The 24,608-nt window shown below is 33.7% G+C and overlaps 1 protein-coding gene across 2 annotated transcripts in view; it reads left to right on the top strand.

Annotated features, from left to right (window-relative positions):
* The window catches only part of LOC142354818 (uncharacterized), a 50,940-nt gene that overhangs the window by 1,361 nt on the left and 24,971 nt on the right, over positions 1-24,608 (top strand). Inside the window, exons 1-5 of one of the 2 annotated variants that reach the window (XM_075407184.1) lie at positions 1,345-1,393; positions 7,939-8,131; positions 13,564-13,725; positions 16,653-16,800; positions 19,772-19,900. In XM_075407184.1, coding sequence (XP_075263299.1) covers positions 7,945-8,131; positions 13,564-13,725; positions 16,653-16,800; positions 19,772-19,900 — 626 coding nt within the window. In that variant the 5' untranslated portion in view covers positions 1,345-1,393; positions 7,939-7,944. Of the gene's footprint in view, positions 1-1,344; positions 1,394-7,938; positions 8,132-13,563; positions 13,726-16,652; positions 16,801-19,771; positions 19,901-24,608 lie in introns of those variants that run through there. The other variant, XM_075407183.1, reaches the window with a different exon arrangement.

The following is a 24,608-nucleotide window of genomic DNA, read 5'->3' as shown; positions in this document are numbered from 1 at the left end:
AAAAAATGCCACTTTTTGATCGTTTAGGCTCTTTACGGCCTTCTTCGACAAACTAATGTTAGACTAAAAATTGTGGAAATCAGTTTGAGGTAAGGTAGGTATACAAGTATTGGTCCTTAAGAGCTCACAATTAGCTAATTAAAGCTCAGCACACGTTCTGTTCATTAAATTAGTATACATTATCACTTATATCTTTTGAGACACGCAGGTATCGATTATGCTCCAAAATTAGAATTTTTTCTTTTAATGTTGAAAAATGTAAATGATCAATTTTGTTGGCTTTCAAATCTTTTTAAAAAGCGTTGACACTTCTACCGAAGTTAACACAAAGCTAAAAGTAAAAAAAATAGGGGTAAAAAAATTGTGTACCTCAAAACAATTTTTCTCTCGGGCCTAGTCGAAAGTTTCATAAGTACGTCACAGGTGAAAACGTAATTAAAACACTGGTTTCCTGAAAAATGATTGAATAAGCGTTTATTTTTTCATATTGCACACGTCAAGTGTGGCTTATTTAGTAGGAACCAACAAACGGTTTGATAAAGACCCCAGCGATTTCCAGCTTGCTGTTTTTTTTATAGTTAATAATTTTTCTCTTTCGGAATGAGTTTTTTCACTGACTCCAGTCTCGTCGAATTATAAAAAGGATTTGATTACCGTAACAATCAACATTAAATAGCAAATTATGAACTAACACTTTGAAGACTTAGAAACTGTAATCTTACATTTTTTGTCATGATAATATAACGTTTTTTTTTGGACTAAATGTGTGCATGGCACCGATGAATTGTTAAATAGTAGCGGTTACGAATTAAATTTTGAAAGGGGCGTTATGTGTTCATAATTTCGTGGAAAAGTTGTATATAAGTCAATATTCGAACAAAAAGCTGCACTTTTCTGACCGCTGAGGCACGTTGCGGCAGTCTTGGAAGATCTAGTACAAGACAAAAAAATTGTGGAAATCAGTTTGTTGTAGAATAAGTAAACAAATATATTTCCTAAAGATCTCATGTATAGAAAATTTTACAGCTAAACAAACGTTTAGTGAAAAATATGGTTTACAATATGATTCAGGCGTGAATTATCATTGATGACACAAAGAGTTTGATTAAGGTCCAAAATTAGAATTTTGATTTATTCATTTTGATAATTGCAAATTGATCAATTTTGTTGGCCTACGAATCCTTTTAAGAAGTTTTCTATTGCAGGATTCTATTCCTACCAAGGTTACCACCCAGCTGAAAGTAAAAAAAAATGCGGTTCTTAAAATTGTTTGCAACAAATATTTTTTTCTCGCGGGCCTAAACAGAAAATTTCATACATAAAGTGAGATTATTTTAGTGGGCGCCGAAAAACGTGATGGTATTGCCTTCAGAGACTTCCAGCTTGGTGTTAAGTATGTTTTATACAATTTTTCTATTTTGAAATAAGCTTTGTCACTGACTCCATTCACATTGGATTGTAAATAGGGTTCAATTATCATAAAAATCAACACTAATAATAAGTTGGACTAGGACTAACAATTTAAAGACGTAAAAACTGTGATCGTACGTTTTGTATAATGATAACATAACTTTTTTTCATCAGAAATTTTATCTGTTCATGTTGAACACTTTAAATGGCCAATTTCGATAGCTTCCAATCTTTTTAAGAAGCATTTTACGGCAGAACGGCAAATACTGAGGCTAATACACACCTGAATATGAAAAATGGGTTTCATAAGCTTTCTTGTCACAAAACAACATTTTCCTCGATTTTACACGAGTCCGATGTCGCAACGGTGAAAGAAATTAAGAACAATTTTTACTCTTCAGAATCTCGCAAGCGCTTGAAAGTTGTCAAAAAACTTCACTGAGATCGTTCATTATCAATTGTGGCCATATTGAAAATTTCAATTTACTCATTACATCAAAATGTGATGTGAACAAGCGCTTAAACTTCTTGGTTCATGAATTTTTATGACAATAAATTTTCCATAAAACAATGCAAAATTTAATATCCGAGACTCAAGTTTCTCATTACTAGAGGATAAGCAATTTCCGAAAGTTTTCAAAAGAATTGTATGAAGTTCTTTTACTAAAACTTTTCCATAAATAAGGTATCACTGAAAAATATTTTTTGCGCTTTGTTTCAGCTCTGTTCATGATTATTCTAAAAACTTCTCCGTCTACACCTTTCATTTTGAAATCATGAAAGTTCTAAGATTACAACGTTTCATAGACGACATAATAGGAAATTGGGATTTTATAACTGTTACCCGGTCAACCCGGGATATTTGCATTTCATTCAAACAGGAGTGTCTAAGCAGATTAAAGGCATTTTTAGAATAATTTCCTTTTAAAAGTTTTGAAAATCGAGCGCTTATTATAGCCGATAACAACAAAAATGATATAATACTGAAATTTGTAGCGATGCTGGCGTTATATGCAACAAAGTTTCCTGGAAATACGTAATACTTTCAAGTTATAGCTATGCTAGCTTTTATCAAAAAGCAAATTGCTCATATATGATCATGTATAAACTTACTTAACTTTAACAGTATATATAAACATGTAAAGCCTGGGTTAAAAACTAAGCAGTGGAGGGGACTAGAAGGAAAAGATCCGAAATTTTTTGCAGGTATCCACTTGAAAATAACTGCATCTTGCATTTTTAAGTTTCTTTTGGATAAGACACTCATAGTTAAGAATTTCAAAAAACCTTCAAAGTTATCTTAGATTTTATTAACTATATCAATTGTAACATTGGACAAATGCTTTTTAATATTGAATTTTAATATACACTCTATGTAAACTCAAAAACGTATCAACAAGCAATCAAGTTTTGGAGCAACATAGTACAAGGTTTTTACAAAAACACGAAAAGAAACGCTTTAACAAAAATTTGCAACTTTTTAAAGTTTTAGAGTTTTGGTTAACTTTTTTCGTCGAACCTACTTGTCTGCACTTTTTTCACTTTAACGACAAGTATAAGGGCAAGCGGTAAGTAGCAAAATGTTGAGTTTTTTATCAAGTTTGCCTTGATTGTGAAGTTATTCTAAAAAACAGAAACCCTAAATCATAAATACCAAATTTTTCAAAACAAACTACTGCTGCTATTGATGAAATTTTGTAAGTTTTGTGGTAAAAGTGGTAAATTTTTTGTGGTAAAAGTGGTGAATTGCATTCACTACTATTCTTATATCTTTTGTTGCGTTATTGACTGCCATCAAGATGTTTCATTAATTTTGGGTTGAATTTTAGTAAGATTTTTAGTAAGATTTTAGTAATTTAGGGTTGATTTTCGCAAGGAATTTTCTTTTTCTCCGCAGAAATTCTTATATGACTTTGAACCACCAATCGAAAACCTCACTCTTTTTTAAAGCCAATTTTAGCAATCAGAATTCAATCGAAAGGGGTCTCGGATTGAATGGAAAGGGTTCCGACACGTAGAATAAAGAACACGCTGCATGAGAAAAGTTAATTTAATTTTTAATTTTGATCGTTATATTTAATTCTAGTTTAATAATTATAACAGGAAGTTGTTTGCATGAAGACAGTTAATTGAGAAAACAGTGCCCAAAACGCTCAAGTTTTGTTTTGCTCTTCAGCCGCGTCACCATAAATGTAATTTTTCTTTGCTCGATTATCGATTTCTATGTTTTAATGAATTTAGCAGTCTTGATGTACATTGTTTGAACAGGTTTTTGTTTGATTCAACTCTAAATTTTGATATCGCCATTTTTGTTATCAGATAGCAACAAAGTAATCGAAAGAAGTGATTGCTGTGAAGGAAACCATGAACATGGAAGAAATTTAATTGAGTTCAAAACTAATAAAAAACCATTTATTTTTGTTTTTATTCTGTGCAAGTGTATCAAACAGTTTTTTTCGAGAAATGAAAAAAAGTTTGTTTTTTTTTTAATAAAAAGCAAACCAGTGTGCCACCAGTGTGCAAAAATAATCGTAACCTCACGCAACTATATTGCGAACAATGCAAATGCTGTTGTTCATTTTAATAACTGTGATCTATCATAACAGACACTTAGTATCATTACAGATGAGAAAAAATCCCAAACGCTTGGAGAATGACTAGTTCATTGAGGAAAAAGTTTAGATAAAAATCTGAAAAAAAGGCTTGTCTGAATCGTATTATTGCTTTCTTTAGATTTCGGAAAAGCTGAAACAACAAAAATAGCCTGTTTATTTTTTAAAACCATTAGGTAATAGTACAAATGGCTTCAGACGTAAACATTCTTCAGCGGCACATTTTTGCAGCAATTCAATTATCCTGAAAAATTCATTAATTTTTGAGCACAAAGCAACTGGCCTCGAGAATCTAGCTAACAATGTCAAAATGTTTGATAAAGTTAATATGTTAACCATAAATATAACTATTCAAAGAAGTTTGTCATGACTAAACTGTTTTTATAACTTTTATTGAGCATTTGTCAAGCTGAGAGACAACAATTCTTGGAAACCAACTGTCATTAGAAACTCTTAATGATAACGGATGGTGAACTGAGAGTACATTGGTCTCAGCGAAAAACTGCATATTAAAACGTAATTTGAGTACTAGAAACGAAATGTGAAAACAGAAAAGATTTTTGTGATAAGATTTTTGAAAAAAGGAAGACGGATATCGTCGAAAAAATGAGTCACAAATTGTGATTTGACATTGCCAATCTCATTTTTCAAGAAACGGTTAATATGTCGATTGAAATTAAAAACTGTAGGTTTTTATAGGAACAAGGATGCTCTGTAGAGTGCGTTCGCACATAAAGTTCCGACCACGCTCATCCACGTTTTGGCATAAATGTCTACCAAATGAGGAACAGTATTTTTCAAAAAGAAATCTGTCTGAACAAAAACAATTGCCTGCAACGCAAATAACTCAGTGGAGTAAAAAATTCCAAATTAGATTGGTGTGACCAACCATTATTAAGAAAACAAGCCAAGACGAACAACAAAACCAAACAAAAATATCAACAAACGTTAATACATCCAAAACTTAATGACAAAAAAAAAAATTAATAACGAAGTGAAAATAGCGTCAGATAAAACTGAACCAAACAAAAAATTAGTGCTTCACTAGAAAAGTTAGGGGATCACTTCATAAAAAGGACCGGTAACAACTGGACAAAAAAGAAAAAAAACAGCAATAAAAAGTTGGCTTTTATTTTTTTGAAAAAGAATTAGTTTCTAGGTAATGAAAACAATTAGATAGCAATTGAAAACAATCTAAGATGTTTATGATCACAAACAGTTTTATAGGAGGGCATTAAGACCTGTTATGAATCAATTTTTCTTGCGGTTACAAAAAGAACAACTAATAGAGACAACAAACAGAAACCCAATTGAATTCTGCAAGAAAATGCTGTCGAAGCCACAAAATTAGATTTTCTCGACAAAAAATGTGCAATTGAGTTTTCCTCGAACAACATAAACGTGGTCTGCAACCTCTCATTAAAGTAGACGATAAAAAAAACAGCAAAATTAAGTTTTACTTTTGTTTTTTACGAAAACAATTAATTGTAAAGTCGTGAGAGCGGTTAGCTATAAAAAACATTAAATAGGTTTGGTTTCTGTCCAAAAGAAGCGCTTGAGACATGCATTTCTTCAGAATATGTCCTACGTCTACAAAAAGAACGTCAATTATAGGAAAAAATCAAAAAATCAAAAATTGGTTTTTCTTTTTTTTCCAAAGAACGCGTGTCGAAGCAAGTAAATTACTAAAAATTTCTAGAGAAACACTAAATTTTGATCACTTGCTGCTTCCTGCGAGGACATTAATTTCTTAGGTGACCTGTAATTAACGAGACTAGGTGACAAATTGACAAAAAAGAGCCAAAAAGAGCGAAGTTAAAAAATCTTTTTTAATTATTGAAAACAATTGTTTTCGAAGTCATGAAAACCATCATAAATCTAATCAAATCAGAATATTTGCTCATTTTTGTTCTCTATAAAAAACCAAGCAGACCTGTCATTATCCAGGAATTTTCATACGACTAAAATGGCAAAGTAAAATCTACAGTTAGAGACAAATGTGAAAAATTCAATTAATTTCTTCGGGAAGCCATTAGTGTCGAAGCCATTAAAAGCATAATCTATGACTTTTATATGTTCAACTCTGTGTTATTTTGAATGCCAATAATGTAATACGTGAACTATCAATAATGTGACAATGAGACAAAACGAAAAAAAAACGTGAAAAGTGGGTCAATGCCTTAGAATCACAAACAAATTGTGAAATCTAGTAGTATCAAAGCCAGAAAACCATAACTTGACCCGTAAAACAGCAAAAGCCTTTAATTTTTAATTCAATAAAAAGATGTGGATGAATAAACATTCTTTCTTTGCTGACACTAAGCTACAAGTTGACCAAATTAAAAGAAAAAATAGTGGCACGGTTCAGAATGCCATCGTTTATTTAAAAATCAATTGTTTTCAAAAGTCAAGACAACCATAATCTTTCGAATAGAAAACTAGATACATTAATTGGGAACTGATTAGGAAGTCAATTGCACCTATCAATGGTAAGCTTTGAATTGAATTTTTCTGTTCTTTAATTAACATAAAAAAGATCGATTTTTTTCTTCAAAAAAAAGACCGACCGATTACAATCTTAATTATATTTGGATTTTAACAGTCCAAGATTGGACCAAGTTGTTTGTTTAATTAGAACACACAATTGTTTCGAATGTGTAATATCTAGATAATTTGTTAGTTAGAATATCAAAAATAACTGCTGTTTTTTGATGATCCTTAGTTTCCTTTTGTAGTTTAAAAATATTGTGTTAGTTGTTTTTGGGTGTGAACTTCCCGCAAATTTAATCAAAGTAGACTTAAGAAGCTTATTTTGGGCAATTTTTGATGAAAAAGGCTGAGTTTTCAAAAACGTTTAGCCATAATATTAGCCAGAAAATTAAATGAAAATGGTCAACAAGACTTTTAGTCTCTAAACATGAAATCAAGATTATTATTGTTTTTAATTTTTACACATTTTGGCTAAATTGACGAAATTTTAGGCAAAAATTCCGGAAAATTTGTATAAAAATAACGCAATTCGGTCATGTTCACAAAATTTTAAAACCATTTTAACCAAACGACTCGGATAAAACCAATCGGCAAACCTCCGCTATACTGAAAATTAAACTCAGCAACATTAATGTTATAAATATTAACAAATTTTAGCAAAATTGACAAAAATTTGGTCAAAAAATCCAGAAAATTTGAATAAAACGGATTTTCGTCTACGATTCACAAAACTTGAAGCCTTCTTAACTCTCTGTAAAAATTAAAATTCAAAAAATTCTTTGGAATTCCATATTCTACGTTGGACGGGCTTTTTAATGATACCACTGACAACTCTCTACGATGAATATATCGATCGGTCAAAATTGTCTGAACAACAAAAAAAACCCAGTTGAGTATATAGTCCCCCCCCCCCCCCCTCAAGAGGGGTCGGAACAAATATTATAGAGCTTAATGGCCATGTTTGCGTAGTTTATTGTAATTTTTAAACGAAATGACTAATAAAGCGGGTACCATGACAATTGGATAATATTAATCAAAATAATCGTACCTATCGGTCTCTTTGATTTTTTTTGTGATTTTTCATTGAAACGGAAAAACGAACAATTTTAGCTATGATTGCTCGCGTCTAATGTCAAAATTTATTTACTAGCTATAAAATGAGGAATCGGAAAACTGATGGAATTTCAGCCTTCAAAACAGACTCGTCTTTTGTTTTATTTACGCTTTTTGACTACCTAGGAACATAGATAACATACGAGCAAAAGAATTTATACAGTATCAGGAAGTTTACGCATTAGGCCATGTTCAAATACATATACGAGGATATTATTAAAGCTTAAAAGTGGAAGAAATATTGTGTAGCTCAATGTTCGTACCTTTTTCGCAGACGCTATACCAATAATCATCCTTTTGCTATTTATTACAGGAGATAATGGATGTTGGGGGTGCAATGGGATCTGTGGAGTGTGAAATTTGCCTCAGTCACCCTCTAGATGCGAGAGAGTTGGAGTGCTGTGAACAAATCATCTGTGGGGGTTGTATTACTAGAGTTTGCGGAAACGAGAATCAGACCTGTCCACTCTGTCGGAAAGATAACTTCAAAGCGCACCCTGTCAGAGGTTACAATTCTGTGAAAATGCACCGCTAGGTTTACCGCTGCAATTTATTGCGTCAAATTATTTAAGAGTTCCGTTATGCGGGCTATGAACAAAAGTATCTCCAAAATTTACCGTACTCTTAGATTCTTGTTCTTTCACCATATAACAAAAATGGGATCTATACCGCCCATGCCCCCAGAGCTTTATGTAACCCAGGTTTAGAGCAGGTGGCATTACATGGTTAATCAATATGTTAAAATATGACACGCGAGTCTGGGGGGTGCAAAAGACTGAGTTTTTCAAAAGTCAGCCAAAGTTTTATAAAAATAAAAACCTAACTGCCATCATATCGATCACATATTTGGAAAGTCTTGATGAAAATTCATTCCTAGTTGTTACGGAAAAATGGGTAAGCGAAAAAACTGACAATACATTGAGTTTTTTCCTTTTTTCTAAGCAATAGTCATCACTTTGTTTACCAAGCAAGATCATCATTTACCAAAGTACAATAAGGTGGAGTGTTAGATATCTGGGCGCCCAAGCAGGCTAAAAAAAAGAGAAATGATTTGAACACAATCAATTGAAGTTTTTTGTGAGTCAAAGTTTTCTGAAATTGATGAGCCTTCAACAGAAAAACAACTCATTAATATAGCATACTGCCTCAAGGTAAATCTTCTTATTTTTTTCTGGATTCAATGACTGCAGAAATCTCTAAGTTTTATTCGTATACGGACAATCCATTTATATTCGGGGAGTAAAATATAAACTTGTTAAGTGCAAAGGGTAGACAGTCACTTGATATTTCCACAGCAAATAATGGGCTCTTTTACATTAATGAAATGGAGACAATATGGACAAATGGTTAGAAAATTTCGTCAATTGAAATGTTTTTTCAAAGAACCAAAATTTTGAAGCGAGTATTCTAGATTCAATTCTTGGAGCTCATCACTGCACAATAGTATATCAGTCATCATTAAGAATAAATCACAATCATATGGCGAGCCAATTTTTGATAAGTAATACAAACACCTATTTAAGACTAATATTCAGTCGTGACATTGCGCTGCAACATTTGTTACCAATCTAGCGGATAAATGAGTTCTCATGCATCCTTTAATTTGGTAGAAAATAGTAAAAAAAAACAAAAATTGATTGACGAGGGATTTACAAGGCCTAATGAATGAAAAAGACAGTCTCATTGAAGCGTGGAAGAAAAACTCAAAAACAGCGACATTTTTAAATTACAACTATTTGCGCATTTCAGTCAAAAGTAACTGAAAAAGGCTGTCGAAGTTTATACAAAATATTATTTTCCAGGAGCCACCATTTTCAGAAAACAAATGAAATTCATCAAAAAAGACGGTCAACTCCAACAGTCGAATAGAATTAATTGACAAATAATGGGAAGGCAGTCATTTTGTTGAGAATAACAGAAATATTGCCAATATTTTTAATAACTCTTTTGTGAGGCTCGGATTATATAAAGTTAAAGAAGTGTTTCCAATTCCGTTTTTCCTAAATTCTTAGGGAGCAGAACTTCCCACTAGTCGCAGGAAAAGAATTGTATAATGCTATTGACAGTCTACCTATGTATAAATAGCACTGCCAGGGCTATATTCCAACATGGGCGCTGAAAGATAATGAACTGTCCAATGGAAGTCTTTTATAATTTGTAAAGATTGAATGCATAAACAAAAGTCGCTTCGTTACGATTTAAAAACAGCCCCAGTTACTCCTGTTTTAAAAAAAGAACAACAGCTAGAACCAGAAATCTATCGATTCAGATCAGACACACAAATTCTAGGGAAAATTTTAGAGCAATAACTACTTGAACAGCAAACTGACCACTTAAATTTTTAATGGTCTGATCAACGAATTTAATAGGGATTTCAAAAGCAAAAGTCCTGTCTCGACACTATCGTTTCATTATCTGAAAAAGTTAATCAATGCCTTGTCGAACATTAAATTGTTGTCCCACTTTTTTTACAATTAGCAAAAACTTTAAGCTCGATATCTCTATTTTTTTATGAACAAATTTAAAAAATCGGTTTGCAACAGAAGGGATGCAACAATTTTTTTAAACCCCTTCTTTTGAGATAGAAAACAGTGTGTTAAAATGGGATCGCAAAAACAGATTGAGTTGTCCTTATTCACGGTGTTCCTCAGGGCACTGTATCAGCGCCTTTATTTTTTAAACTACTATGTTTCAACAACGTCAGTGGAGCTGTATCGACGAATTGTGATGTATTACACTTTGCCGATGATACAGCAAATCTATGTCATGCAATGAATGAAGCAATTTTACTATTACGCACTGAAGTTGCTATGAACAAGTCAGATCAATATATGAAACAAACAGTTCAAACGTAAATGAGAACAAAACAGAGTTAAAACGGTTTTTGTATGAAAGATTGCCCATCATCCAAAATGTTAACTTCAAAGGCCATCAATTTGGTGCGTCTGAAAAATTTAGATATTTGGCCGTAATAAGTGATTCGGAACTAACCCATCAAAATCAACTCAACAAGTTATTAGCGAAATGGCTCCAGCAATCAGATCGTTATTCTTGTTTCGTCATTAAGTACCGTTAAAAACAGGCAAAAATCTTTTATTATCATTTATATTGTCTCATTTAAATTTATATGCAATTTTTTCCCCGAAATTTACCATTTTGCTCTGCCGACAAAATTAAAAAACAGACTAATTCGAGCGAAAAAAAAATGTTTTTTGATTAAATCCAAATACGATACTGTCAGAGAGCTACTTCTTGACACTAAAAATCTTCCAGCAGAACTCATAATAAAAACAGTGTCATTAATCGTGCTTTTCAGTACTCGTTTACAAACAAAAAAGAACCCAACGAATATTTAAGATGTTCAGAAAACGTGCCAGTTATTGCAAAGAAACGAACCCATAACCTTTTCTTAACCAAAGTCTTAACCGATCCCATAACTGAAATGTAAGTCAAAATGGAGTACTGGTTCAACGTTTCGTAAGTTTATCCAAAAGAGAACAGATTTTCAATTACAAAAGGAAAGAAACGTCAAAGATCAAATTTAAAGAAAAATTTATAGCAATATTGCTTAGCTGACACGAAAGATTTCCAATAGACAGAAGGGTAACAAATACTTTTTTTGTTAAAGTTTAAAAAAAAAAACGAAATATAGTTTGTTATGAATTAGAAATTAATAATGTTTATTTTTGAATATCTAAAGTGCGCCATTAACCGAGTGGTTGGTTTAATTTACTTGTTTCAGATTTAAAAACAAATTAATAATATGCACCCACTAAACGGGCACAAACGAAAAATATAAAAAAATGTAAAACCAAGTTATCAAGTACGCTTCGAATCAAGTCTAATCAAACATTTTAGCAGTTTGGCTTCTTTTTTTATCACCGGCGAACGACCAGAGGAACGGTAACGAATAACTATGAAAAAAATACATCAAAGATTCAAAATTTTAGCCTTTTTAATCTCTTTGGTATTTCAAGTTTCGTGCATTTCTGAGAGTTTGACTCATTAGTAGAACGTGGTAACCCAATAATGGCCATGAAAAAATTATGGTCAATCTTTGAAAAGAACTTAGGTTGACTTTACCTGTGGTTTAACCAATGTAATTTATGTAGGATAACCCAATCTATCTCAGCAAATTGAGTTTATCAATCTTTTGTCCATAAGATTGACCTCCAAAATAGAGATATTTTTGCGCTGTTCAGTGTTTTTTTTATAAACATTAGAGGTTGAAGTTCATTTACTATTAAGACTGATGGCACTTTAGAATGAAAATCACTTGACCAGATTTTGGCACACAAATTAAACTGATCTTCAAAGGAACCAAGAAAATGATTGGATGAAAAACCAGGCTTGTGTTAAGGTTTTGCATTTCTAATCAAATTAACCTGTAATTGATTATGCAGCAGACGTATACCAATCGTCACTGTTAAATCGGCCCAGTTTGCGTCTCTTTTTTTGTTTTTTTCCTATATTAATATAGTATTGCGAAAAATAGATGTTTTAGCGAAATTGGCTGAAATTAACCGGAATCGCGCAACCTGTCTCTGCAAAAGTGTCCTAATGTTAACCACGGAATTGAGATACAAACTGTGTACACTATTTTTTGCTCGCAAAGTATAACAATTATGCTCAATTTAGGCATCTCTTTTTCGCAATCAAGGAAACTCGACTTCGCGCTGAATTTACTTAAATTTTGCACTGATTGTATCTTTAATACGCAATTGTGCCTAAGTTAAAAAGCGGTTCAACGCTTTATTAATTGACAGTTAATAAATGTGATGAAAAGTGGTTTAAAAGTTAAATTTATACCAAATAGGTCCCAGAATTTAGCGTAAATGTTTTAATTGTTTTGATTTGCAGGTCGAAAATGGGATGGACATCACCACACACGCACACTGCTTTTTTAGTGGTTTTTCAGACAAAAAAATTATTCTGGCTAAGATTTGATAATATTTTGATACGATGAAAGTTTCTTATATATTAAATAGGGTTCAAATTTGCCATACATAATGTTTTTTCATTTGTTTTGAATCGTAAGTCGGGAAATGGGATTGACCTCACCACAAACTCTCAAAACTTGTTTTTTACTGACGGCTTTTTCAGAAAAAATTCAATTAAACTGGCTAAGATTTGATATTATTTTAATATGATAAAGGTTGATTAAAAAGGAAAAAGAGCGATAAATTGAGGTCTAAAGGTCTGATACACTAAAAGAAAAGCAAAATTTGTAAAACGAAACTAAGCAGCATAAATTATACAAAAAGGTTTGTTAACAATTGTTGAAACAACAATTGCCGTATCAATTTCTCCGCATTGAACAAATTGGTTAATCTATCTAAGCCTTATACGGTATATTATTAAGTACCGCTTTCTCATGCTCGATTAACAAAGCATTAAATCACCTTTGCTTGCTCAAAAGCACGCATTTAATTAGACACAATTGCGGATGACCGCTACATTTAATGAGAGAAATAGGTAAATAAACTCAGCAAAACTTTACTTCAAGACATATCCAACTTGAAAGTATCTCATTTTTGCATAAACCGCTGAACCATATTTGAGAAAAGTAGCTACTAGGCTTGTCTCCTAATTTTGCTCGTTTCATGTATTTATTTCCCGAGCGATTTTTATCAAGGCGGAAATTCTGAGGTATACCTCTGCGTCATACTGTTGACCGATGGAGGAAATCTATGATGACATCTGACACTTCTAATATGCTGCTAAAAGCTAAGCAACTCCATCACTGCACATGCCGAAGATCTTATAGGCATATGACAAAAAGCCAGAAAACTCCAAGAGAATATTGGGAAATATTCAATGAATATGTCGTACTGCGGTCCCAACTATACTCCCACGAGTAAATCAGAAAAGTCAAAACCACGGCTACGAACCGGCAAGAAAAGGCAAAATGCCGGGAAAACCAGGTCACTTTTATTAGGTGCTCTGAGACGCCTTCTAGAGAGTGCCTCTATCCCTTGTCCTAATGAGTGTGGAGCGACAGTGGCTGTTGGTAACATGAAAGACCACAACAGGACATGTCCCAAACAACCCATGGACTGCAAGTTCTGCAACGAGACATTTATCTCCAACAACTTCATGGGTACCACACTTTCTTTATTGTATCTAATATTTCGAAGTTATGTAATGTACATAACTCAGGCTGAGGTCCCAGACTGATTTGACCTCTCCAGGTCGGACCTTACCCAATAATCCTTCAAGGATCATATATTTTAGAGTCCCGTGCGTAGGACCAAGCTAATCATATGTGAACCTTGTATGAAATCAAGGAAAACATTTAAGATCCTAGCACGATTTCTAAGTACACAATGCCAAAAATTATTATCACAAATAAAAAAACATAACAAGACAAGTCCTGACGTACAATTCAAAGAATTTTCATTGACTAAATAAAAAACTAGACATAGAACGGACTATGAGTGAATTGGGAAAACCATTTCTAAAAAATTCAGATAAAAAAAACAAAAAAAAAAACAAAATCAATGTAGCAAGAACAAAAAACCACTAGCGAGAAATGTAAACTTGATTCTAACAAAAACTAGGCCTATAATGAACTATGAATGGATTGGAAAAACCAATTAGAAAAAAATTCGATCCAAAAAATTGAAAAAAACAGTAAAAACCATAGTGAAATTGTTTGCCGCATGTGAACAAAAAACCATTAGCGAGAAAGCAAACTTTTGTTCAAACTCCGTTTTCTAACTCTACTTAAAAATGAGATCAAAAAAATGCACCCCGCAAAATCACTCGCTTTTTCGCTCCATTTTCTGTTTCTGCTTTACCAAAATCACTACTATTTGACTACAAAAATCATGAAAATGTGTGAACAGATCTTAACAAAACATAGCCGGGAGAATTCCGGAAACGACTCGAAGGAGAAAATAGCCCATAACTCAGACAAACAACTAGAACAACTATTGTGCAGCCTAATCTTCCACAAAATCCATAAAAATAAGGAAGAATAAAAAAGGCATTCAAAAACATATTGAAAAAAAAATAGAAAAAATTAATGAGAACAAGGAAACATAAAGCCGCATAAAGTTTCTTTGCAACCAGAGCAATGAAAAGCTCGCAAAACAATGGGCAAGTCATAATAGGCTAGGAAACTTGTCTATCATTAAAAAAAGAAAAACTGCAAAAAAACGGTTTAAAATTTCTGAAATTTTCTGTCATTCTCGCTCTCTCAAAAACAGCGGTATGAACAAAAACCACTCTTTTCGCTCCGCTCTTCCTTTTTGTTCAGCACCAAAATCACTCCAAATTTTTTCATAGTTTCATTTCCCGCTTCAAAAATCACGCCAATAAATTTGATTAAAAAAGGACTTCTCCAATACTCCTCTTCGAATCGTAAAAAAGACAGCGCCCCAATACAATTCAAATTCTTTGAATTGTAACAAGTAATTTCTTAATATAAGTTACATTAGATCGAGGAAAATATATATGATCCTCGTTCGGTGAACGTCTCACGTGTGCGTTCTCCACTCGAAATATTTTTGCACACTTGAGTCTAATCAGAGATCACTTTGGTCTGGGAGGGTTTGATTCGAGGTGGTTTCTGTCTGCTTGGGAAGTACTTGTTGTATCAAAGTATCAAAATCTCTGTTAAAATGAATGCCAAAACTGAGAAGGTAAAGAGTAAAGAAGGTAACAAGGAGACGTATTATAATATACCGAATGAGAGATGGAAGAGTGGGGGTGGTGGAGGTTGGGTCTAACGAAATCTCACACCCCCCCCCCCCAACAAAAACATCGACATCGAGCGGACACCGAAAGGCTGTAAGTGCCGCCACCAGAGAGCTTTTTCGCTTTTCCCACTACCTTGTTAACTGTCTTGCAGAAAAATAGCCCGCCTAAAAATATGCTGAAAGGGTTTGAAATAGTTTTTTAGTGACAGAATCTATCTGGGTCGAATATAATTTCTCGTCCTTTTATATCGTGTCTTATCAGTAAGATTACTTATCCCAACTTAAAGAGTCAGAGTCTGATGTCTGATGTCAGAGTACGTGGTTACCGCGAAAAGAAGCTACTACTCTTTCTAATAAGTCTTCTTATAATTTTAACGCAATTAGAATAAATCTCTGATCCAATAAGATAGTAACCTTGAAAAATTTACTCAGACTGTTAGACTTTTCCAATTTTGTTTTTGTGGACATTTCTCTAACAGTTAGATAAATCTGGAGTCAGTTCCTAAAAATATAATTATTTTGTGCGAGTTTATGAGACTTAACGATCTTTATGGGATGGATTCATTTCACCACTGTACATAAAAGAACTAAAAATTTTTAAAACAAGGAAGACAACAATAGAACAAATGTTATCGATCTATCGATTGACATTCATCTGTCTTCATTCATTTTTTATCCTTGCGAAAAAATGGAGAGGTTTTTCATGAAGCTCTGTTTATTAAAAATCCGTTTCTCAAACTGTTAGACCGGTTGAACTTAATACTTACAAATAGTCAATAAGTGCCGCTGCAAGAGTTTGGTATATTTTCGTACCGCTGCAAGAGTTTCAAGATTTTATTTGTAAAGTTATGCTATATTGTTATAATTTTTACCATTCTACATTTATGATCATGCTTACTAGGTCTTAAGTTGATCAAACTCATTGTATTGTCAACATCTCTTCCACACAGCATCAAATTCACCGCTGCACCCCCTCCGAGAATTTGGACGCAATCAACATCAACTCATAGAAAGTAATAAAGAAATTGTTACGAATTTATCAATTTGACCAGACAGATTACATATTATTGATTGAATAAAACTTGAGAATAAATGTTGTGATTAGACAGTATTTCGGGTTCACTTGAGTCACATCGGAGACTTTTTCAGCTCAGAGCGGTATAATCAGAATCAGTTTTATAATCAAGCAGGCTGAAAAAAGTTAACGTCAGTATCTCAATTCCGATTTTCAATAACCCAATTTTTCCGAGTTAATTTTCTGGTGGGACTTTAACCTGGATAAAGACACTGAAACTTGTTTTAATGACACTTATGGTTTTTGCAGAACATCTTCAGTCGCAGCATGCAGCCGCAGTAAAGAGCATTTGCAAGATAGGATGCGATGAAGAATCTACTTCCGAATCTGGAAACTCAAATGACCTGAAATCACAGTTCCCAATGAGAAACCCCAAAAACGACTTCATCTACGCTAAGTATGTTTTCATGTCTGACAAATTTTAAAAACTCCTGTTTTTTTAGGAGGGGGGGGGGGCACTCTGTCTTGGTCAGAATAGATTCTCTTTTACCTCAGTTTGTTTTGTATTCTGCTCAGTAAAAAGTAAAAAGGAATGAAAAAAATTAGCTTTATTTTTCTCTTATACTTTGTCATATTCTGCATTTACCTTAATTGAATAGGTCTCAATATCTGGTCTTTATATCACCTTCTAAGATCGCTTTAATGCTTGTTCATGCGAGGTTTGTTTTTGCAAAACGGTCTTTTGAGCTTTTGAAGTACCATAAAATAAAATATAAGTACAAAAGGCATCATTTCTAATAATAAAGATAATACACATTTTTGAAATCAACCTTTAGGAACATAAGTGTACTGCAAGCAATCGTTTTTGATCTGAAATAGTCTCATCTACACAAGAAATTAGCTGTGTAATTTTTTCAAGAAACAGGACAGCAGTTTGTATCCCTCTGTCCCGGTCTGTGTACCAAACGTAACGGCTGCTCCCCCAACACATCGTGAGGAGGAAAACTTGACACCACCCTGTTCGTCTTACAGGTTCTGTTTCAAAGTTTGTTTTTGCACTTTGATTTTGTACTTGTATATCCGCTATATTCTTAGCGTTTCTTCGCAACTCCAAATTATGACTCCTTGCTAATCGTATTTTTTAAAATATCAAATTGGATTAATTTTCTGAAAGATCACAACATAATGTATCTTGTTATGTATACCAATCAATTTTATAGGCAATTAAATGGAAGAAAAATATGTATGTCCAAGAATTGATTTAAAAAAATGACATATGTTTTTTTTGTATTTGCTCTTCCTACTCTCGAGTTAATTTGGTATTTGCTCTTCCTCTCTCGAGTTGGAATGTTAGCAGCAGGGGTTTGTAACAGTTCAACCGCAGCTCAAGTAATTTTCAGATACAGGACACAGTAACGAATAATTTATTGCTCAAAAAAATTTTCAATATATGAGACAGAAACATTTTACTGCTCAAGAATAATTTAATTGCATGAAACGGTAACACGTTATTTACTGCTCAAGTCAGTTTTTAGCTGCAATAGTTTTACTGAGTTATAGGAAGAAAGCCGTTTTCTTCGAGCGCGGTTTTCACTCCCTGTTAGTTTCCTACAAAACAGATTTTGCTTTTGGTTGTACTGATGGTACCACTTTTCACATGCAACTGCGTCTGACTTAACAATTGTTATGGTTTTCGTTTCTGCGACATCTATCAGCTTCTCAACGCTAGAGCTAGCGGCCCGACATCAAAACAAACTATAATTCTTCAAGTTAACCTCTTTACTTCACAGAGCGTATCCTCATACAAGCAAAAACACACTTTGCTTTTCAGTATATGGTGACAAAACAACATGTTTGTCATTCGACTCCAAAAAAGGTATTAAGCCTTTATGGAATCAAGCAGCAGTGTTTTTCTATTGGATTCCACAGTATAAAGACCTCCGCTTAAACAATAATCAGGTTTTTAATCCCACTCAGTATGTCCTTTATCCTTCACAATAAAATTGATAACAGAACACCCTATACTTGTTGAGCAATTTGTTTATATTATTGCTACTAAAAGTTAAAGCTTCATACCTCAATTCTAAAAGACAAATTCGCCATTATCTCTACGTTAAGTCCTAGATATATTTGTTAGGTTTTAGAGTCAGCCAATATCAGACCGATTGCTATTTTAGAAAAAAACGCGGGAAGGTAAATGGGGACATCATATCAAATTATACAAGAACTTGTTCATGTCATATTTTTTTTAGAAATCACTTAAAATCAGCAAATTTACATATTCGAGGAACAAATGTCAACCTTTCGGTACGTCAATTAACCCTGTACGAGAGAAATGCCAGTGCTCAACAATTTGGACGCAAATTGAAAACTGAAAGTAATAAAAGAAATTAAGTTATGATATTTTATCCATGATAAAGAAGCAATAATGAGATTACTTTACACACCAGTTGACATTAAACAGAGACCTCTTTTTTGTCCTTAGTGACTTTTTCATCACAAATTTTCTTGATAGTAATTTTAAAGTTAATTGCCATTAATTATTCTAGCGGTTTCGTTAATTTGCGCAAATTTGTTCAGCCGAGGTTCCGTAATCCTGTCTAACAATTGCTCCAGAGCAAAAAATTGAAATTGATGGTTTATTGTGTTTTTGGATGGCAACTAGTTCAACTTCAGGTCTCATTAAACTGAATGGCGCCGCAAATGTTTACGGACAGGAGGCTTAAACTATAACCGTTCTGAATTGAAATGATTGGTATTATATAGTTAATATTGTATAGCTTTCATCAGTCTGAGTCGGATTCCTCTTATAGCCTTAAGGATAATAGACCTAGGACTACTTATTTCTGCGCGCGAAATAGACTTACCTAAATCAATCTGAATAACCGACTCATGAAAACATAAACTCCAATTAATAAGCTGGTAAGTAAATTCAACACAGTCAATAATCTACATATAGCTATAAGCATGCACTATTTAAATGAGAATTGAGTCTTCTCAGCCTGTGGTTGGTGGATAATGTCGGAGAATACTTCTGGATTTTCATCTGGTGCAAAAATGTCGCCGCATGCTATAAATATAAGACATGATTTGGAGTATTCTTTCAGAAAAAAACTCCGATAAACTATGAGCTTCATACCTCCTTACACTGGTTGTTCTATCAGTTTTTTTTACTGAAACGGAGCTAGCCGGCTAAATTGCAACATTGAACTTTTTTTGTTTTAATAAACTAAATAGCATGGGGTTTTTATTTTTCAACAAGGGGAGAAGAGGGTTTGTTGAAAAATAGTTTTCGTAGGTCACGCATAAGCTAATTTAACTGCCATTTGTTTAGGCAAAAGTTGCTCATAAAGTGTAGCAACAGAAAATATAAAATTTTTATTCAGTTGATTCGTGTTGTCATAATGAAACTAACCGGTATTGTTCAGGTTTGGGATGACTGGCAAATTCTACTGTGGACGTCGGCTGGATTTCAACTGTGGGTGTTGCGACGGAAGTTGTGGCACTTCAAATGGTTGTAACTGCACATCATGTCAATCGATGGACATAGAACACAGGCATCTCATTTCAACACTCCAAATTTTCATCAAAAAACTTTCCTGTAGAGGCGCTGAGTTTTTTTTTAAACTATCATTATAATTAAGCTCTGAAATGCGCTGAAAAGGGCCTAACTATTCTCAATACAGAGATGATTTCTTTGAGAAAATGTTATCTAGATTATAATCTAAGCTCTCGATTGCACATGAAAGCTGAAAAAGCCGGGAAACTTGAACGGAGAATTTCGAAGTATTGAAGCAGCTTGAACTCAATCATAGCATCTAGAAATTGAAAAAAAAACGAGAAACAAGTTTTTTTTTCGCTGTTTCGACCTAAATACTAGCAAAAGCCCAACATTGCCATTACATTGTCTAATTGCAATTCTCCTGCATATTTGTCAGTTTCAATTATTGGAAAGACTGATAACAACATTGAAAAAATCTTTGACCCAGAAAGCCCAACTTTTTTGAAATTGACAACTTTCTTTGAATCATGTAGCCAAAATTTGTAGCACGATTTTGAACAATGTAGCAAAATCATGTAGCACTCTTTTGTACAACCTGAACTCAATAATTTCATAAAATCGCAACTCAATAAAAGCATAATTCCAATATTTAAAAGCGTTTCCCAACAGAACACCTGTGAAAGCCCTACTTTGCAACTAGTTGATCCAACCAAAAGTCCAGCATTATTCTGATAACCACGTATTGCAAAAACTAAGAAAGCAACTTAAAAACATTTAAAAACTTGACCCAGATGAACGCAACTTCAATAAAAAAATTCGCACACACTTTTGAATCATTTGATGAATTTCACAAAGTAATTTTTTACAACAGAAGTAAGCGTTTCAATATAACGAGCAGTATATGTGTCACGCCCCTATTTCGTCCCTCATAGTTACGTGATGATATTCCTTAAAATATCCATAATTAAGTGCTTTATATTAATTAATATTCAGTTAGTTTCAAGGCCATATATAGCCAGTATTTCCATCTAGGCCTGTAACCCCTAATTTGTTTATGTTTATGAGAAACAACCGCAGATTGACAGTTTTACTAGCAAACACTTCAAGTGCCTAAAAGCCTCAATATTTACTTTTTTGAGTTTCTTGATGATAAATTCACATAATCAGTAAATAACTTCATGAGAGATTATGTACTTGGTGTAGTAATTATTCTGATAAGGTAGGTGCTAATACGGAATTGTATATGTACTGAACAAACACCAAGAGACGTACAAAAGCCGGAAATCGCCCTACTTGAAAATCAGTAAATATTTGCGAAGGACCAATACAACTCAAGGCACAGCCCTGCGGAACCCACTATCAACCAGAACACCGGAGAACCAGCCTAAAAATCAGTTGCCTATCATCTTATAAAACTTGATAAACTTGAGAAACTTCTTGTTAAATTATTAAATAATTCTTGCTAAAATTAATTAAAGATTGAACTGGAAATTCTCTTGAAAACCTCCAAGTTTGATAAACTTAGTTACAGAAGAAATAGCGACTAACTTAACACTAAAATGCAAGGCAAACTAGTGGATATATCACGCATCTGAACCGCTCAATAAAAGGCTATTACTAGCTAATTTTATTCAAAATATATCTGCTAAAAATCGCACTGTGAAACACCAAAATAAGTCCTTGTAAAATGCTAATTATTCAAGTTAATTACTCCTCATATAAACCTCAATAACACCACGAGGAACACTACTAAAATCAGTGCGTAACATGGTGACAGGAGTTATTAACTGTTTTCCAGTTTAACGGACCGATAATTCGATTAATTCCTTGATATTTTCAATATCTCCTTTCTTTATTTTGTTGTTTTCTTTCTTCTCTTCTTCTTCATTACCTTAAGAGCCTCCAATCATCCTGATCAGCATCCAGCATATCCTTTCCGAGCAAGACGATAATGCAGAAAGCAGTAACAAAGGAAAGAATGGGTGGAAACTGTGTTTGTGTCTCTGTGGACTAAGTGTAACAGTAATACAAAAGTGTTTGAGTGGACAATAACTGGAACAAACTCAACCACAGCCACCACAAGGGACAAAAACAACACAGGGTATTTGCAAGCGAGGATATTGTGAGTAAATGAATTTGTAAAATTAATTTTGGTGCTTTATTTATGTCAATTTATAAAGAACAAATTCTCCCCGCTATTAATAATTGTCGCGCTTCCCCCAATTTTGTTGAACATATTGAAGGAAACCACATTAATTATACCCAAAACAACAGTAAAACGCAAGCTCAGATAGTAACCGCTTTCTCCTCTTCATTTTATAAGTCCATTGTAATTTATGTGCTAGATAAAGATGATAAACGTGTTGCAATTTATTGGACAGCAAAAAGTCTAAATCAAAAAGTTCGCAAATTTGGCCTTATTCGTAACAAAATTCAATCTGACAGAGATATTAACCTTGATAACATTATCACTGACTATCAGATAACATCAGAATAACAAATTACTGAAACCATCACTTAATTATTAACTAAAAAGAGGGCAAAACAAAGTTTAAACAAAAAATAAAAAACAATCATATTTTATTTCCCCGCCCAGCTCCGGAGGTTAATGAATCAAACAGTGACTTCGGTCAATTATGCTGTTGCCTATTTGAGTGCAGCTTCCACAAGGCCTGTGCGGTCGTGGTCCCCACGAATTTTCCTAAACTAAGGGGCACTCTTTAGAGGTGAGACTTCGGCGGCCCATACGGCTTCAACGATATAAGTCTGACGATTCGACCGGAGCTTTAGGAATAGGCTTATAAGCAGCCCTTCTTTATTACTTTCTGAATGAATGGTTTCAGTAGTTTCTTTTCTGATATTCTTGTGCTATTCATTTAACTGTTTTCATCTCTTAAAACCCCTTAATCTCTCCATTAAGTTAAGTTAAGTGTGCTATTTAATACTTTAGAACGAAAGTAAGACTGATTGAACGAAAAGTATATAATCTAATCGGGTAAAAAGCAAAATGGCACACGCGCAGATCAACATCACGCCTTTTTCCGGATCAGAAACGGACAATTTTAACGAGTTTGAACAACTAATAACAGGTGCAATCGGAGTCGCAGCAATGGCAAACGCGCAACAAGTGAACTTTCTGCAATTACATTTAAAATGAGACGCTTTACGATACTTCTTAACCCTACCAGAGGCTACCAGACTAGTCTTTGAAGACAGTATAACAGCTCTAAGAAATAGATTCACGCAGGATGACTTGAGAGAGATGAGAATTATAAAGTTAGAGAATCAAAAGTTTAATCCAAAAACAGACACTGTTAAAAATTTCTTAGTAAAGTTAAGAACTGAAGCCAATAAAGCATATCCAGCACCTGAAATAGTAGTAGCGCCAGCAGGAGCAGGTGACCCAGAAGCTCGTAGATTCGAAAGAGAGACAGCAGCAAGAGATTCTGCCCTACAGATGTCAGAAAATCGAAAAAATGAGCAAATAAAGCGCTTCTTTATTAAGTCCATGCCAAACTGGCTTAAGCCTAAGCTCTTAGAAAGGCCAGAAACAGATACCATTGATCAATTATGCACCTTAGCTAGGTGCAATAAGGGAGATGTGTAATAGAGAAGAGTACTTCGATGACGGATTTAATGAAATAACGGAAACAAACACTGATAAAATGTTAAAAGCAATAACTGTTATTTCAAATAATCAAAAAGAACTTCAGCAGAAACTTGAGCAGAGAACAGCACCTAAAAATGAGCCACCAGAGCAAGGCCCAGTAAACATTTTTACACCTCATTATCCACAGCAAGCTTATAAACAAAGTTATAGACAAAATTTCCGCCCTCAATATCAGAATTATCGACCAAATTACCGTCAATATCAGCCCAATTATCGTCAGTTTCAGCAAAATTATCGGCCCCAGCAACAGTATGCCCCCCGTTCTAATAATTACCGAGAGTTTAGACCACAATTTAATGCCCCTAGACCGTTTTATAACGAACAGCCACAAACTCGGAATTATTGGACTGAACCTTCGAATAGCCCCCCATTTGTTCACCCAGCTTATGTTAATAGACCTGTTTATCGGTTTCCAACAAAAAATACCCCTCAAAACCTTCTCCGACAGGGAATAGTTTATGATAGCCCAGCGCCAGCACAAAACCGATATAGTATCCAACATGCAAACCAGTTTAATCATGCAAGCATTCCTCAAAGCAGAAATATGAGAGGTATGAATTTTCCATTTAATCAACAAAAAAACTAATCAAGCCACCCAACTTTAAAAAACAAAATAAAAATTATAAAAACTCAGTTAACTATTATAACGAAAGCACGTCTAGTCCTAGTTTAGATAAAGTAATAGAGCCAGTTTATATTAAAAGTAACAAAAAGCGTAGAAAACGCAAAAGTAATAATAATAAATGTGAAGTAAATAAATCTGCGCAACTCCCAACACAAGTACCTCAATCCGCACCAAAGCCAACACCACATGTTCAGCAATTATTCAGCATTGTCCCACTTTTAGGCAGAACATTGTCCTATGTTAAAGTTAAATTTAATGGAGAATTAGAAAGACGCGCACTAGTTGATACAGGAGCATTTGCAAATGTGATAAGTCGTGAGTTTTACAAGGAACTAATTAATACAAATATCAACTCAATAACAGAAATAGAAAAGCCAGATCTAGACAAAGTTAAAATGGTTTGTGCGCCGATTTCCATTACATAGTCATTGAGGCTGTTGAAACTGCTGGCTAATCTGTCGATGTTCT

This window comes from Convolutriloba macropyga, unplaced genomic scaffold (assembly GCF_964194025.1).
Source record: "Convolutriloba macropyga unplaced genomic scaffold, txConMacr16.3 SCAFFOLD_827, whole genome shotgun sequence".
Classification (NCBI taxonomy): Eukaryota; Metazoa; Xenacoelomorpha; order Acoela; family Convolutidae; genus Convolutriloba; species Convolutriloba macropyga.
This window is presented reverse-complemented; position numbering and strand designations above follow the sequence as displayed.